The 16,847-nt window shown below is 42.3% G+C and overlaps 1 protein-coding gene across 5 annotated transcripts in view; it reads left to right on the top strand.

Moving 5' to 3' along the window:
• The window catches only part of CTH (cystathionine gamma-lyase), a 50,566-nt gene extending 48,041 nt beyond the window's left edge, over window positions 1-2,525 (top strand). For all 5 annotated transcript variants that reach the window (XM_073357361.2, XM_073357360.2, XM_073357364.2 and 2 more), the window contains one exon: window positions 2,019-2,525. In XM_073357361.2, coding sequence (XP_073213462.1) covers window positions 2,019-2,045 — 27 coding nt within the window. In that variant the 3' untranslated portion in view covers window positions 2,046-2,525. The remainder of the gene's footprint in view (window positions 1-2,018) is intronic.
• The last annotated feature ends 14,322 nt before the right edge of the window (window positions 2,526-16,847 follow it).

Below are 16,847 nucleotides of genomic sequence, written 5' to 3'. Positions count from 1 at the left end.
GAAAGGGCAGGGTATGCCTGTGGTTAAAGCTAATAGACTCCTCTGGATTGCAGGGAAGCTTGGCCCAACAGCCAAAGTCAGTAGGACTCCCTTAGGCTGCAGAGACACATGGCCTAATGGCTAAAGTCAGTAGGGTTCCCCTTGGCTGTGGGGAAGTGCAGCCTAATGGCTAGTTAATGGGAGCTGGTTTGGTGGGCCACCCCCCAAAGGGGGCAGCCAGGTAAGGGGACCTAGGCCCTCCTTGCTCCACCAGGTCCCAGCTCAGGGCCCTGGTAATGATGAATGGGTTCACCACTTAGTCAGCGGGGAATTGGCCCGCAACATGCAGACTGCTGCTAGGATACTGGCTAGTCCCTCCCTGGGCTACTTCCTACCATGACTCTTGCAGCTGAAGTCATGGTGTCTTGGGAGTCTCTGGGCTCCTCAGGCAGCGACTGCAATCTCTCTGGGGTGTCCACAAGTACCTGGGCCCCTGCATCTCCTGTGATCTGGAATCCTGGCTACTCCTCAGTGTAATTCAAGTGCTCCTGATGCAGCCACATTGGTCTCTGGCAGTTCTTCCGATCTTTCCCTTGTATTGGGATAGTTTGCTGTTGTGACTTTAACTTGTCTCTTTGAGAAACTGCCAGTTCTCCTGAACTCCCTTTTTCCCCTTAGATCTCTTCTTCCCCCCAGAAAACTTACCTACTAATTCTCAGGGGGGTTTTTTTGTTTGTTTTTTTTAAAAAACAGACAAACACCACACACCATTAACTTTATTCTGCCGCTCTCACCCCTTCTTTTACCCAGCCGCTCTCACCCCTTCTTTTACGCAAATCGCATTCCATCTTCAGTTTCACAACTAATTGTTCTGTTAGTCAAAAGCCAGTCTTATCTGGCTACCACTCCTTATTTCAGATAGTGGAGGAAATAATAAGTTGTCCCCAACACACTCCAAGATCATATTGGAATTTTTTGCATTTTACTGTAGTACTTTTCCAACAGATATCTGGGTCCTCTGTTAGAACCAGGTCTTGTGTTCTGGATTTTTTGATCTAGAAATGCCTCATTCACCTCCTCTTCCTGATTTGATAGTCCATAGTACCATGTTATTGGCCTTCCACACCCACCCTCGCTTTATCTTTACTCAAACTTTAAACTGGTCTACCTCTTTCTGAGCCTCAGAACATTCATATATTCTGGAGGATGCCTGTCTCCTCCTGTCTGTTGTGGGTAGAGGAGTGGAAGGAGACAGATGTGCTCCTAACTGAGCTTGTGGACTCAGGCCCCCATTCAGCAAATAATTGAAACCTGTTGTCATTAGGTGGCTGGCCCTTTTAAGGGGAGATGAGCCAGCCCCACTGCACCATAATTAATTAGCTGCTTCTCAGCCTGAGGAAGTGTAACTCTGGGTATCAGAGGATAGTTTAATGGACAACTGGGCCTCGTAAAAGAGCAGAGTGTAGTCAGTCTGGGGGGTGGAGCCACAGGGAGGTGCTTGTGGAAGACTTTGAGCCTGGTCTTCAGAGCAGGCCAATGGAGAAGTTACTTGCCTCAATACAGCAAGACACTTGCAAAACAAGGACTAGACCCATGCACTGTCTTGCTTCTCTGCTCCTCACCCACAGCACCATGCTATTGGTGTAGTAAAAAGTGCATAAAAACAACCAAGAAACTTGGGGTAGAGAGAGGATCACTTTTCCATGTGTGCAACATGACATGGTTTGATGACAGATATAAACTCTGCAATAATTGTAACAGATTTAAAATATCATGAATTACTGCACTATACAACTGAAAATAGTCTCTGTAAAAAATATGCTATAGTTGCAGATTTGAGAAACTAGCCAGAATTGAAGTTTTCTGAGCATTTTTTGCAACAGGCACGTAGCCAAACTTATCTGCAAAGGCCTTCTAGGAGCATGAATATATCTATTGCTAATATATGGCCAGCTTCTCTTTGTGCTAAAATAAAGAGCTCTGCAATACTAGAGAACACTACAATATAATTATATCATGCTTGTCTTCTGTTACTGCAGGTCCCAGAGCATATGGTTCGCAACTAAGAATCTAAGACCTGAAATTGGAAGCTGATCACTACCCAGCTAAGACACCCAAAGAAGATTAAATGAAAAGCTAAACCACTGATAAGTTTCTTCAGATTTGCCTTTGAAAGTGAAGGGTTTCAGAAAAAAACAACCCACACCCTAAACTTATATTCAATCAAACTTTAGATACCTAAGCAATCTTTTTTAGCTTCACTCTCCAGTGACTCAACATGGGTCAAACTTATGCACAAAACTTATGCTTTCAGGTGTGTCATCCTCTTGTTCTTCCTGCTCTTATGACTTGAAACATCACTCTTTCTGAGAAAAGCTTGTTGATCTGAGAGCAGCTGTGATGTACATGCAAGAGTATTACATCCAGATCTCAATAAATATTAAAAATAGGGTGTTATGCTGTACAGTGGTGAGTACATGCTGCAGTTATGTGGGTACAGCCTGTTTTTTCCATCATCCATACTGTAGTATTTTTTTTTTTTTAAATCACATATCTAACTGAAGGTAGATTTTGAATGGTGTAGGATCAAACAGACTTTTTGAATGAGAATATCAAATCTGGTTTTATATTGTGCAACACTGAAAATTTAAAAGTCCTACCTGATACTGTAATTTTCTGAAGATTGACAGGCAAGATAAGCAGAATTTAGTCTTAAATTTTTAACAGAATGGGTTATATTTGAGAACAATTTCAGTCTTAACTCCTGTCTTATCAAGATAGAATTTGTTTCTGTGTGCTTTAATTTCTAAAGTGGATAATTTAATGAAAGGGCAAATTAAATGGATCATTTGTCAGACAGACTACAATAATTTTAAAAACATTAAACAGTTTTCACAAATCAAATGAAATTTAGACTTTTTAAAAAGAAAAACCTATTAGATCACATACCGGTTCTCTGGCTTTTTAAAACCCACTATTTAACATTCTTAAATTGTTTAAAATGTTCTGTATGAATTGTAAGTGAAACATTAGTGAATAAAATGAATGGCACAAAGCTAATGTTTTGATCAATGCAGCCTTTTTATAGAGGTAAGCTCTTACTGATTTTACTAGAAAAAAGAAAAGGAGGACTTGTGGCACCTTAGAGACTAACCAATTTATTAGAGCATAAGCTTTCGTGAGCTACAGCTCACTTCTTCAGAAGTAGCTCACGAAAGCTTATGCTCTAATAAATTGGTTAGTCTCTAAGGTGCCACAAGTCCTCCTTTTCTTTTTGCGAATACAGACTAACACGGCTGTTACTCTGAAACCTGATTTTACTAGGTTGTCATTTAATATTTTTATTGAAATCTCACACCTGAGTCCTCACTATGGAGTGACAAGATGTTGGAAGTTAGGATGGAGAAGGGTTTATTCTGATGCATTCCCATATTGTGAGTAGATTAACATTTACCTTTTAGAAGGTAGCTAGGTTTTTTCCAAATAAAAGCTTACCTTTAGCAGAAAGCAGCTAAACTAGTTTAAGAAAAAAGGTTTTGAAATTGCCAAGTATATTTACTGGCATCATTTCTTATGCAGTATCCCTGCTAAATAATCCACTGAAGTGGCCTATATTTTCTTGACCTTTTGAGATATTACAAACATGGGTGGGTTATTCCCAGAGTTTCCTTGAGGTACGTGGGGGGTGGGAAGAATGTTCTCTGGGGAGCAATGAAGGAGGGAAACATTTCTCACACACCCCTAATGAGAATAACTGTAACTGATTTGTATGAACAGTTGCTGCACTTACATAAGGTAGGGTAATGGTTGTGGAGTGTAGAGATGAAGATGGTTAAGTAATGCTTGTATTGGTTTTTGATGATCAACTCCAACAGATGAGAATTGCACATTTTGGCAGCACAGCTGCAATTGCTAAGGAAAAAGCCAGTTTCCCTTCAGGTACTGGAACTCTAAAAGCGATTCCCTGCATTTGCTATACTTTTTAAACCATGTCTGAATCTCTAAAGTACGTTGCAAGCTGGACGACATCAAAAGTGAAAACCATTACTTTCAGAGATAGAAAGCATGGCCTGTCAGAGGCTGCACTACATTCTGTGCAGAAAGGGAGGAAACTTTGGTCCTACTAACAGGGTTCTCATTGTTGCTGTCCTTTCCTCAGAGCATCCTCATCCTTTGGTCATCATGCCCTTCAGCTGATCTGCTAGAAATAGTACAAGCCATCTCTCCTTTCTGTTCACTCACCTTTCACAATCAAAGTATTTGAGGGGGCCTGTTACTGTAGCATTTAGATAAATTATGTCCTTCCTGCATACATCTCCTCTGGACTTGTATAAGGAACCTAGCAGGTCCTTGCCAGTAAAAGTTCTTGTTCTGCTAATTTTACTCTTGAGGGCATTCTGTGCCAAATATTTTAAAATTCTGCAAATTTTATTGCTCAAAAAAAAAAAAGTGTCTCCAGCATAGCACTGTGGAAACACAGGCCACTGGCTCCACAGAGGTGGGAGATCACTGTGCAGCTCCTCTATCCTGGGATGTAAACTCAGCGGTGAGGCTGCATGCAACCCTGACACAGTGCAAGGACTGGGCCTGCCCCAAAGACACTCTGTCCCTCTGTACTAGGTGCCTGCAAAGCAGGAGCCAGGTGTGGAGGGAATCCAGGTGTGAGTTGAGTAGGTTCTGTATGGGGCAATCTGGGTGAGGGCAGCTCAGTGGGGGGAATCCAGATGGACAGGGGCTTGTGGGGTTCTGGGTGCAATGATAATGGGACTCTGCAGGGGGGTCTAGGTGAAAGTGGTTGGGGCCCAGATGCTGGGGGAATGGGGCTCAATGAAGTTGGGATCCAGGTGCAGCTGGTTGGGGTGGGAAAATCCAGATGTGGTCAGCTTGTGGGGGTGGTCCAGGAGGAGTGGGGCTCATTGGAAAAAAAAAATCAAGGTGCAGGAGCGGCTGGATACACAGATGGGGAAGTAGCTCCCTGTAGAGGGATCTCTCCCTGCAGCTGAGGAGCAATGGGTGCAGGAAGCACATGGGGATGGGGGAGGAGTTTGCAGAGCTTCCTGCAAGCACGGGAGAAATCTGGGGGTGGGTCTGACCCAGTGTCAAATGGCATGCAGTGGAAAGAGGAAGTTCTATCTCCCCCAAGCCCAGCAGGGACTAGAAGCTGAGCCTGGTGCAGGGTAGGAGCCACCAGCCAGGTCTTCCCCAATCCCACCTGTGCCCCACAGTGATTTACCTCTCTGCTAGCTGCCCTGGGCACCTGAAACATACTGCTGGGGAGAGCTGCATGACTGCTTTTGTGGCTTCCCTGCTGGAAGTCATTTTTCTGCAGGCAAATGAATCAGTGGGGAATATAAATTCTGTGCACATGCAGAATTCCCCCAGGAGTAACAGTAACACCTAACATGTGCCAGACACTACAGACGTACAAGAACTTACAGTCTTTAAAGACAGATACAAAAATTAGGGGGAAGGGAATCAACATAAGCAATGCCTCGATACACCTTGTTAATTCAATGTGTATAAAAACTAACAACTGCCCCTTTCCCTAGACAAAAGTTTTACTTCCTATATATGTCCATAATTTCATATGTTTTCATAGTAGCAGTATAGCATCTAAGCACAGGATACATAAATTAATGCAATTACTATCGGAGGCTCATGTGCCTACACGTGGTGCCATGAAATTCTATGCAGGGTCCATCCATGCAGAATGAATTGCAGGGGCTGAGTAATATACTCTGCCACTGCAAGAGAATAAATGGCATGTGAGGAGGTTTAGAATCATAAGAGTGAAGCATTTACAGCAGAAATTAAGCTTGATTTGGTCTTCACCTGCTCCATGTTGAGCCACAAAAATTATTCAAGGACCGGAGAAGACGCTTTACAGTGAGATACTTAAAGAGCTCGATATGTTTATCTTATGAAAAAGAAGATTGAGAGGTGTCTTGATTATACCTTCATAGCAAGAACTTCCTGGGTATGAACAGACTCTTTAATCTAGTGGAGAAAGGCATAAGAACCAATGGCTGGAAGCTGAAGCCAGAGAAACTCAAATTGGAAATGAGGAAAAAAAGTCCCCCAGTGAAGGTGATGAGCCATTGGAAGGAACCACCAACAGAAGTGGTGGATTCTCTATTTTTTCATTTCTTCAGATCAAGACTGGATGCCTTTCTGGAAGAAATGTTTTAGTCAATCACAAGTTATTGGACTGAATACAGGAGTAACTGGGTGAAATTTAAGGGACTCTGATACACAGGAGGTCAATCTAGAGGATTTAATGGTCCCCTCCTAGCTTAAGCTCTATAGTATGCATTTTCATTCTTAATAGGCGTATAGCATAGTGGTTTCCTGCATTCTGTTAGGAGACTGTGTTTAGGTCATGAGCAACTATGACAAACTATAGTACAAATTATTACATTGTCTATCCAATCATGGAGTATGCCCCCACTGTGCTAGGCAATATACATACAAACATAGAAGAAGCTTGCAATCCAATACCCCAATCCTACAAACTCTTACACACATGTTCAGTTTTACCATGAGTTGTTTCATTGATCTCAATGCAACTACTCACAGTAGTTAAGCATGTGCACAAACATTTGTAGAATTGGAGCCTAAGTAGGTCTATATAAGAATACAAAGCATCCTGTTTTCCTCCACTAAAGTATCCCATTTAAACAGAGCCTGGAAGAAAACACTTAACATGTTTTCAGCTGATGTGCACTAGAAATTCTGGAAACCTCTATCCTTCAGGCAAGTGGTTGTTGAAATCCAGCTTCTGTAGGGAGGTACCTGAAATGGTGTTAAATCATCAGTGTACCTAGAGCACACCTGAGCCCCATCTACAACTGGAGAGAAGGCAAGTTCTAAGATGCTCTTTGTAGGGGCAGGGGGGACAAAGACAACAGGTTTGAAATAACAAGGGCTGCGTAGCAAAGGGAGCGTGTGAAATGTTTTGCAGCACACTGGGATGCAAAGGCGGCAAAGGCTTAAACATCCTGCTGTTTGTTTAGCAATCAATGTACTGGGAACCTTTAAAATTAAATGACTTGATTTATAAGCTTCTAGTGCTGCAGTAAAGCAAGTGTTTAACAAGTCTTCATAACATAATAAAATACTTGTTTCTAGAATATACAGTATTGAAGTATGGGGAATGTGTACAAACAGTGAGAATTTATGCCAGGTGTTTTATAGCAAAGCATCTAGTAAATTCTCTAAAGATCCTCCAAGCCATATGGCTGAGACTGAGTGCTTTCTGCTGCTAGCATATAAATACAACTCAATCTTTTATCACAACAGTAAATGTTTGAGTTATCTGGACACTAGACCATTTATGGATTTAAGTTTCAGCCTCAGTATGGTGTCTACAAAAATAATCTGTTTGGAAAAGGATTCACCATTTAAATGGCAACTTGAAGAAGGCACAACTAGGACTAACAGCCTCACTCTTGACCTTAGAAGTGTATTAAAGAAAAAAAAAAAAAACCTTTAGAAACCTAACTTCTAAAATACCATCCAAGAACTATGGGTCAAACTAGTCCACTGTATGGAGATTGTACGCAAGCTGATCTGCATTTTACATAATACTGTGGACATTATTAAAGTTACTTTGGGGCATATGAAGATAAATTGACCTTGTATGCTACATGGCTGTCTCTCCCTGTCACTCAGAGAGGCCATGCGACCTCACTATCACATACCTGTAAAGGGGAGCTCAAAAAGAAGAATTAGCTTCATCTAGTGCTCCGCTCCTCCAGCCAGGCAGAACAGTAAATTGGTTAGTCTCTAAGGTGCCACAAGTACTCCTTTTCTTTTTGCGAATACAAACTAACACGGCTGTTACTCTGAAAGCAGAACAGTATGGCAGTCTATGAGCCCCAGGCAGGGCAGCAAAGCAATGAGTGGGCCCTGGCCCACAATCATGGCAGAGCAGCTAAGCAGTGTATGGGGCTCAGGTACGGTCAGAGGAGCACAGGCTCCCTGGCCTAAGGAGGGGGATACTGCCATCCCAGGGGTGGAGTGGCAGGGGGAATATGGGCCCACCCAACTCCACCATGCCCCAGCCCAGTGGCAGAGTGGTCTGCCACTGAGTTAGCAGGGATCCACCCACAACACACTGACTTTGTATCAGGTCAGCTCCCAACCAGACTGTTCCTGGTTTCCCTGAGGTGTTTCCTACTCTCTCCTTCAGGTGTACCCGCATCTGTCATCTCAGGGAGCTCTGACCAGTCCACAGGCAGCAGCTTCTCAGTCAGCCAGTAGCCTAGGGAGACCCAGCCAGTCATCAGGCAGCAGCCCCAGCAACTCCTCAGCATTTTGGTCAACCAGCAGTCCTGGGAGCTCTAGTCAGCCTCAAGAAATAGCCCCAACAACTCCTCTATAAGTAGAATGTATCCATCTCCTGTAATGACACCACCACAGCTGAGTTGTAGGTCCCTCCTTTTGTACTTCCCCTTCCTGCCTCGCCCTTCTGCTTCTGGCGGGGCAGATGTGGTTCTCCTGGTTTGGCCCACCAGGGGGCGTGTTGTGGTCCCTCCCGGTCACTCTCTGAGTGAGGCCATGCCTCCAGGCTACAGACCTGTATTGGGAATACCAGTCTCTGAGTGCTGCATATCTACACTTTGCTTTTGAGTGCTGTAAATTGTTTCTGGTATTGAGTGTAGTCTTTTACGAAGCAACTTAAAGTGTGGTTCAACTTTGAAAGGTGTTTCAAAACATGGCATCATTTTATTGTGTCTCAATTATTAGCAGATAAAATGCTTAGAAGTAAAGACACATCTTGATAATAGCCAGTCCAGCAAAATCCTTCTGAGACTGGAAAGTCCAGTGGAGTTTTTTCTTCTCACACATCACTAGTAACAAAGCTCCGCAGGCCAAATTTGATTCTAGTTACAGCAGTGCAACCCTATTCTCTTCAAACTGTGCCTGCCACAACACCTATACAGTCTCATTTCCTTCAATGGCGATAATGGACTGGAACATAATAAACAATTCTGTTGATGATGGACCCTAAGCAATAGAGTCCAGCTCACTTTCAGGCCTGTGATAACTTTGGAAGGCTAATAGGAGTAAAAAGAACATTTGTCAATAAAGTCAGCAGATACAACAAAATTAATCTATTGAATTTTTTTCAATTAATTTTTAGAGTTACTTTTCCAGGTTAAACCATGCTTTACTGTTTCCTGTGATCTACTAGTGGATTTGATTACTTTTATATTAATAGTTCTTTAGTTTTTCCTCCAGACATGGATAATATGCTAAAGATGATATATATGTGTATACATAAATATATATCTGTGTGTGTGTATATATATGTATATGTATATATACACAAGTTGCTCAAATGAATATAACACAAAATTTTATACTGAATAATTTAAAAAGGCATTTAGCATTGGAGGCTATTGATAGACTTTAAAGGAATGTTGTCATATAAACCATACAAAACAAATATACAGTAAATATGCACAAAAGCACAAAGAGCCTTCGGGCTTCCACATTTTCAAACAACATTTTAAGATCAGCATACCATAGATTCCAAGGGAAAAAAGGGACCATCATGAACATCTAGTCTTAAAATTTACCTATCTTATGTTTTTGTATATGTTTTGTATATCTTATGTTTTACCCTTACAAAATGGGAACAACAGAGTGAAAGAACAGATGAAGAAGTAGGGAAAGTAATAAAAAAGGGAAAAGAACAAAAGGACTAGAACAATAGAATCTACTCCTTGTGTTACAAGGAATGCTCATTTAATTTTCTCCTTCATTTGAGTTGCTGTTTTATTTCTTTTCCGGAAGTCATTCCATGCTGTTAAACTTTGCCAAGTTATCATCCAAGCAGTAGATTAACTTCTCAAAAGCTACTGTCTCAGCAAGTGGAGTTTAACAACTGACAGAACAAATGGTTGCTTGTTCCTTGAAAGCTTAGGAAATGGCTGCTGCTTATATATGGTACCAAAAATGGACTTCTCTTAATTCAGATGCAACTAAAGTTGTGGTGGTCCTAATTTCTATTTTCTAAACAGGTATAAAGAATGGTTGATATATGTGTTGAGATAGAATGATCTTTCCTAAAAGGGCTTATTACCGATACATATTATGTATGCTTAATGTAATTAGATGAAGTTAGTGCTGGCCAAAGCAGATAACAGAAATATCCCACTCCAAGTTAAAGTACTTTTTAGAAGAGAGAAGCGCTATGGTAACAAATATTTCTCTCGGCAAAGGAGCATTAAGGAAAGGTACTTCATGATTCAAAGCACACAACTGTACTGCTAAATCCTAGGGCTTGCTGGTCAGCCTTGCTATGTGCCCATTCAGGGATGTAAGAAGCCTCTTGGCTCCTCTGCATGGGCTACCCACATCACCAGACTCTGGATGGGGGTAATCAGCTGCTGCTGGGCTGCTACTCTGCCTCCTAGGTAGGTGGGTGGGGAGTTGTCAGAGCCTTAGCTCAACCCTTCAATACACACTAAATAGCATGGCAAGGGAAATAAACTGTGCCAGGAAAAGGGATTGGCATAGATTACTTCCCTCTTGTTGGGTCTGAATTGTGACTCTGAATAGAGCTATTTAATTAATTTATGTGTGTAAATTTCAATAATAATAAAGATGACTATATAAGACTCTAGACACATAATTAATAATACAATAACACCTCAGCAGCAAAAATAATAATTCAAACAGGCACTCAGCCAGCCACCTACAAAACACTCCCTTCATTGTTCTGGGAAGCATACTCTCAGAATTACAGCCTGGGCCCTGCTCTATTCCTGGGGCAGTGCGGTAATGTGCTGACCCTTACTTGCTTTGTTTTGCAAGATACACAGACTGCATGCAGATCAGAGAAAAGAAACAAGATGACTAGAGGAAATGGTTCATAAGGAAAGATTAAGGATCCAGTCCCTCCCACCCCCACTTAGAAGCAGATGGGGAAATTCTTATTAACTTCGTTGGGAGCAGGAGCAGGCCCTAGAAGAGCAAAATAGATGCTTTGCTAAGCCATAACTCAGGAGAGAATGGATGAATCTAGTTATTTAGAAGGAGTAATCTCCAAAGTAGAAGACAGATATATAATTACAGGAGCAAGGGATGAGGTGAGGTCATTAACGCTAAGTAGGGAAAATTATCCAGCTGCTGAGCTGTATGAGGCTGTGAAATAGTTACTCCTGAGAACTAGTGAAAGCCCCATATTTAAAATTAGACAGGACAAAACACTAGCAAATGTGCAGAGGGAACAAGCTGGTACTGGCAGGGGGCTTCTGATTGGCCTTTCCATCTCTAACTTCTGTGATAATTCAAAAGAAATTACCTGGAGTTTGAGTAATGGATCTGGACAGTGAGTTTGTGAGCATAGGGTTCAATCCTGCAAGGTGCTGAGAACTCTAGCTTTGGTCCAGAAAAGCACTTAATCACATGGTTAGCTTTGACTTCAGTGGGACTGTTCATGTGCTTAAGTGTAGCCCAAATGTGATTTATTGGATTGGGGCTGGTGTGTTCAGCTCCTTTGATAATGGAAACCATAAGCATTAATCTTAGTGCTTCTGGCCTGATTGAGGTGGGCTCCCCATCTCTCTTTCATTCTAATGAAACATATTTCCCAGCAGGTACATAGGGTGGGGTTTTCAGCAGGTCATCTGCTACTTTGAGTGCTCCAGTGACATCCAGAAAATGAACTGGCTAGCAACTGAGCCAGTGGAATTTGGGATGTTGGAGGGTGTCAATAAGCATCTAATCACTGTAGGAGTAAGTATGAAAATTCACATAACAAGCTGGTGCAGAGTAAGGAGAGGAGGGGAGTTAACCTGCACTTAAGTCATTTTCTGTCTTTTCTTAGTGACGTGTTATATTTGCTTGTTCTGAGCAACAAAGGCTAAAACAACAAATAGCTTTATTTTTGAATTTTTTTGGTGAGGCATATAAGGGGTAATAAAGCCTTAACAGAAAAGACAGCTTTTCCCCTAAACTCTGCCGCCGTTGTATGCATAAATGGTTCAATTGATTTCACACTTTCTAGAACATTTAGCAGCTTGGTATCAAAGCAACTGTTATATTTGTATTTTCTATCTAGTACCATAACATCGTGTTTCCCAGTACATGGAAAGAATGCTAGATAAATGCCCTGGTTTTATAATTGCTCGTTTCACAATGGAGAGGAAATGGGACTTGCTGTTAACTCCGATAGATCCCATACAACAGAGCAGTGAGTAGGGAAAAGGTTTCCATAGCAGCAGCAAACATTCCTGAAACATTTGGTGCACGTTTCCTCCACTGTTCATCTTTCTATAATATATGTGTGTGTGTCTGTGTGCACGTGCGGGTGTGTGGTAAACACATGAATATATTCAATGGAGTAATTGAGTGGGCACTTTTAAAAGACACCATTGACTGCCCCCGTAACTTACATTTATGGAAGTATTAACAGTATTTTCCCATGCTGCTGTAAGAATACGGAATATAAATATTGCAATCATGTCAATTGGTGCAGTAAATGCTGATTTTGTTTTTGAATGGCACCCAATTCTGTGTATATCAAAAATCTATCTAAACATGCACATAGCATAGAATCATAGAAATGTAGGACTGGAAGGGACCTCAATAGGTCACCTTAGTCCTGCACTGAGGCAGGACTAAGTATTATCTAGACCATCCCTGACAGGTGTTCATAACCTGTTCTTAAAAACCTCCAGTGACAGAGATTCTACAACCTCCCTAGGTAATTTGTTTCAGGGTTTAACTACCCTTACGGTTAGGAAGTTTTTCCTAATATCTAACCTAAATCTCCTTTGCTGCAATTTAAGCCCATTACTTCTTCTCCTGTCCTTGGTGATTAAGGAGAACAACTTATCACTCTTCTTTATATAACAACCTTTTAGGTACTTGAAGACTGTTACCATATCTCCCCTTAGTCTTCTCTTCTCCAGACTAAACAAACCTATTTTTTTCCAATCTTTCTTTGTAGGTCATGTTTTGTAGACCTTTTAATAATTTTTGTTGCTCTCTGCTGGACTTTCTCCAATTTGTCCACATCTTTCCCAACCTGTGGTGCCCAAAACTGGACATATTGCAGAGTAACAGCCGTGTTAGTCTGTATTCGCAAAAAGAAAAGGAGTACTTGTGGCACCTTAGAGACTAACCAATTTATTTGAGCATAAGCTTTCGTGAGCTACAGCTCACTTCCTCAGATGCATCCGATGAAGTGAGCTGTAGCTCACGAAAGCTTATGCTCAAATAAATTGGTTAGTCTCTAAGGTGCCACAAGTACTCCTTTTCTTTTTGCGAACACTGGACATAATACTCCACATGTGGTCGTATCAGTGCTGAGTAGAGTGGAAGAATTACTTCTTGTGTCTTGCTTACAACACTCCTGCTAATACTCCCCAGAATAATGTTTGCTTCTTTTGCAACAGTATTATGTAGCTCATGAAAGCTTATGCTCAAATAAATTTGTTAGTCTCTAAGGTGCCACAAGTACTCCTTTTCCTTTTGTGGATACAGACTAACGCGGCTGCTACTATGAAACCAGTATTATGTTGTTGACTAATATTTAATTTCTGATCCACTGTAACTTCCAGATCCCTTTCTGCAGTATTCCTTCTTAGGCAGTCATTTCCCATTTTGTAGGGTTACCAGATAGCAACCATGGAAAAACAGGACGGGGATAGGGGATAATAGGCACCTCTATAAGAAAAAGTCCCCCAAAATGGGATTGTCCCTTTAAAAACAGGCCATCTGGTCACCCTACCATTTTGTAAGTGTGTACCTCTGGGGTTCTCAAACTGGGGGTCAGGACCCCCTCACGGGGTTGTGAGGCTATTACATGGGGGGCCACGAGCTGTCAGCCTCCACCCCAAACCCTGCTTTGCCTCCAGCATTTATAATGGTGTTAACTATATAAACAAGTGTTTTTTAATTTATAAGGGGGGTCACCCTCAGAGGCTTGCTATGTAAAAAGGGTCACCAGTACAATAGTTTGAGAACCACTGGTGTACCTGATTATTCCTTCCTAAGTGTAGTACTTTGTATTTGTCCTTATTGAATTTTATCATATTTGTTTCAGACCATTTCTCCAGTTTGTCAAGATCATTTTGAATTCTAAAACTGTCCTCCAAAGCACTTGCCACCCCTCCCAGCTTGGTATCTTCTGCAAACTTTTTTATAAGTGTAACCCTTCTGCCCGTCAGAGTTGGCAGCAACAAGGGCTGGGTTCAATATCTAGGGGATCCATTCCAATAACACAATGCAAACCGGCTCGAGCCCCCACCCAGTGACCTGGGACAAATATATAACACCCCCGCTGGGCGCCTCCAAGAGGCAATACTTCCCCTCTCAGAAGCACATAGTCTGAGTGTAGCAAAAAGTCTTTTAATAACAGAGAGAAACAATGTGGCATTATGTTGGGGAAACACCACCAACAGGATTCATAACACAACCCCTGAGCAAAAAAAACCCACCCCAAGCAAATTGGGGCATGCCCCTTTCCCTTTGGTTCTTGAGTCCAGCAACCCCAAATCACCCGAAGTCCCAAAAGTCCAATGACCCAAAAGTCTCTGTCCCTGGTCAGGGCAGCCCCAGAGTTCGAAAGTTGATCTGTGGAGCTTTACCTCTCAACCTGGGTGGAGATGGGACGGGGGTAAGAGGCACCTTACATGATCTGAAGCTGACCGCCCCTTCGCTCCACTCCGCTCCGACAGCCGCCCCACGAACTCCTTCGCTCAGCTCCGCTCCGCGGCCCACAAGCAGCTCCCGCCATCCCACGAACTGCTCCGCGTCCCACCAGCAGCTCCCACCGTCCTACGAACTGCTCTACCAGCCTGTCCACAAGGCGCTCCAGCCGTCCTGCAAACTGCTCCACAATATATCTTCAGGCTCCCCCACTACTTAACACAACACTCAGTGATTTCAGCTCTTAGGTGAATTCAGCTTGTAGTAGGGGAGCCTCAGTGCTGGTGCACTATTAGCCCAAAGTGAGCTCAGCAGCCTGCAACTAGACTTCTAATGGAATCAAAATTAGCTCTGATATTCCACAGTGGAGAGAGGAGGAGGAATTAGCATGTAAGGCCCTCACCAAGGGGCCCATGCCACAAAGTATTAATACTTGTCCCCAACCTCTCTCCATTCACACAGTTTTGGAACCCATGACCCTTGCCTAGTGAGTGCTACTTAGTTGATGGTGAGTCCCTCCATCATAACAAAAGGCCAAGTACAGTTCCAAGCACAGTTCCCATAATCAGGGTAATAACAATTTATTCTTCCTGCCTCAATAACAGAGACACTGGGGATCCCACAGCAGCTAAAGTGACCATTTGGGCAGCTATGGCCTCATTCTAGGCGGGGTGGGTGTGTCTATGCAAATGTGATTGGCCCCTGAAGTTCTTTTCTACAACTTGCCACACCTCACCACCAGATGTCTGGGTGGAGCTCATCCTGACACTGCTTACATAAGTGTACTCTCTATGCCATTATCTAAATCATTTATGAAGATATTGAATAGATCCAGACACAGGATAGATCCCTGTAGGACAGCACTTGATATGCCCTTCCAGCTCAATTGTGAACCATTGAGAATACTCCCTGATGACAGTCTTCCAACCAGCTGTGCATCTACCTTATAGTAAGTTCATCTAGGCTATATTTCTCTAGTTTGTTTATGAGACAGTCCTGTGAGACAGCCTTACTAAACTTGAGATATATCACATTTACTGCTTCCCCCCATCCAAAAGACTTTTTACGCTGCCAAAGAAGGATATTAGATTGGTATGACATTATTTGTTCTTGACAAATCCATGTTGACTGTTACTTATCACCTTATTTTCTTCTAGGGATCTAGAAATTGATAGATTGATTATTTGCTCTATTATTTTTCTGGGTACCGAAGTTAAGTTGACGTGTAGAATTCCCTGGGTTGTCCTCATTCCCCTTTTTATAGATAGGTACTAAATTTACCCTTTTGCAGTCCTTGGGTATCTCTCCTGTCCTCCACGAGTTCTCAAAGATAACTGCTAATGGCTCAGAGATTAATTGGGTTCATAGCTAATAATATTGTAGAGGCCCAAAAGACCACATCATCCAGTTTGACCCTCCAGGATGAAAAGAGAAGAGGATTGAAACAATGTTTTTTCAAAATGAAATCTGTTTCTACCTCTTTAAATTACAAAGATTGTGCAAAAAGAATTTTCCATAGAAGAACCTCCACTTGGATTTCCATAACAAAATACTAATAGAGAAAAACACTTTCAAAGGAGTGATGGTGATCAAAACATTAGTCAAACCATCTTCCAGACTGCTCTCCCTATCGGCTCTTCTATCTAACTCTGCCACTTGACTAATTAAAAGCAGTCTAGACCAAGTTGCAACAATAGATCTCCTTTTGCTGTTCCTAGGTGCTACTAAATATAAGCAAGTTCCCAATTCACATGGACTCCATCTCATCCCATATCCATACACTATGAGTGTGCTGGGGTATACAGACCCTACACCTGAAGGGGTTAATGAGGAACACCTGAATGAATGGGTTAATGAGAGCCTGTGGGCCCAATCAGCCCCACCCTGTTACACCTAAGCAAGGTGTCAAGCCTGGAGGGAGGAGATGTAAAAAAGGAAAAGCCCAGCTCACTCATGGCTGATTAGGTGAGGGAGTAGGTCTCTTAAGCTAATTCACTGGTGCTAGATACTGCCTTGAAGTTGCCTGGGTAGACTATTTGGTGTTAGAGCCTCCAAAGTACCTGAGCCTCCTTAGGCCATGTAGGACTTTTTATTTTTTGGTCTTCATAGTTAGTTTGTTTCGGGACTTGCAAATATGTCATCTAGGGAAGAGACTATGAGGAAAGCCTAGCTGCAGGCCATGCTAGGGAGTAGCCCAGGGA

The sequence above is a fragment of the Lepidochelys kempii genome, chromosome 8 (assembly GCF_965140285.1).
Source record: "Lepidochelys kempii isolate rLepKem1 chromosome 8, rLepKem1.hap1, whole genome shotgun sequence".
Classification (NCBI taxonomy): domain Eukaryota; kingdom Metazoa; phylum Chordata; order Testudines; family Cheloniidae; genus Lepidochelys; species Lepidochelys kempii.
The sequence above is the reverse complement of the archived record's forward strand: the minus strand, read 5'-3'. Positions and strand labels throughout refer to the sequence as shown.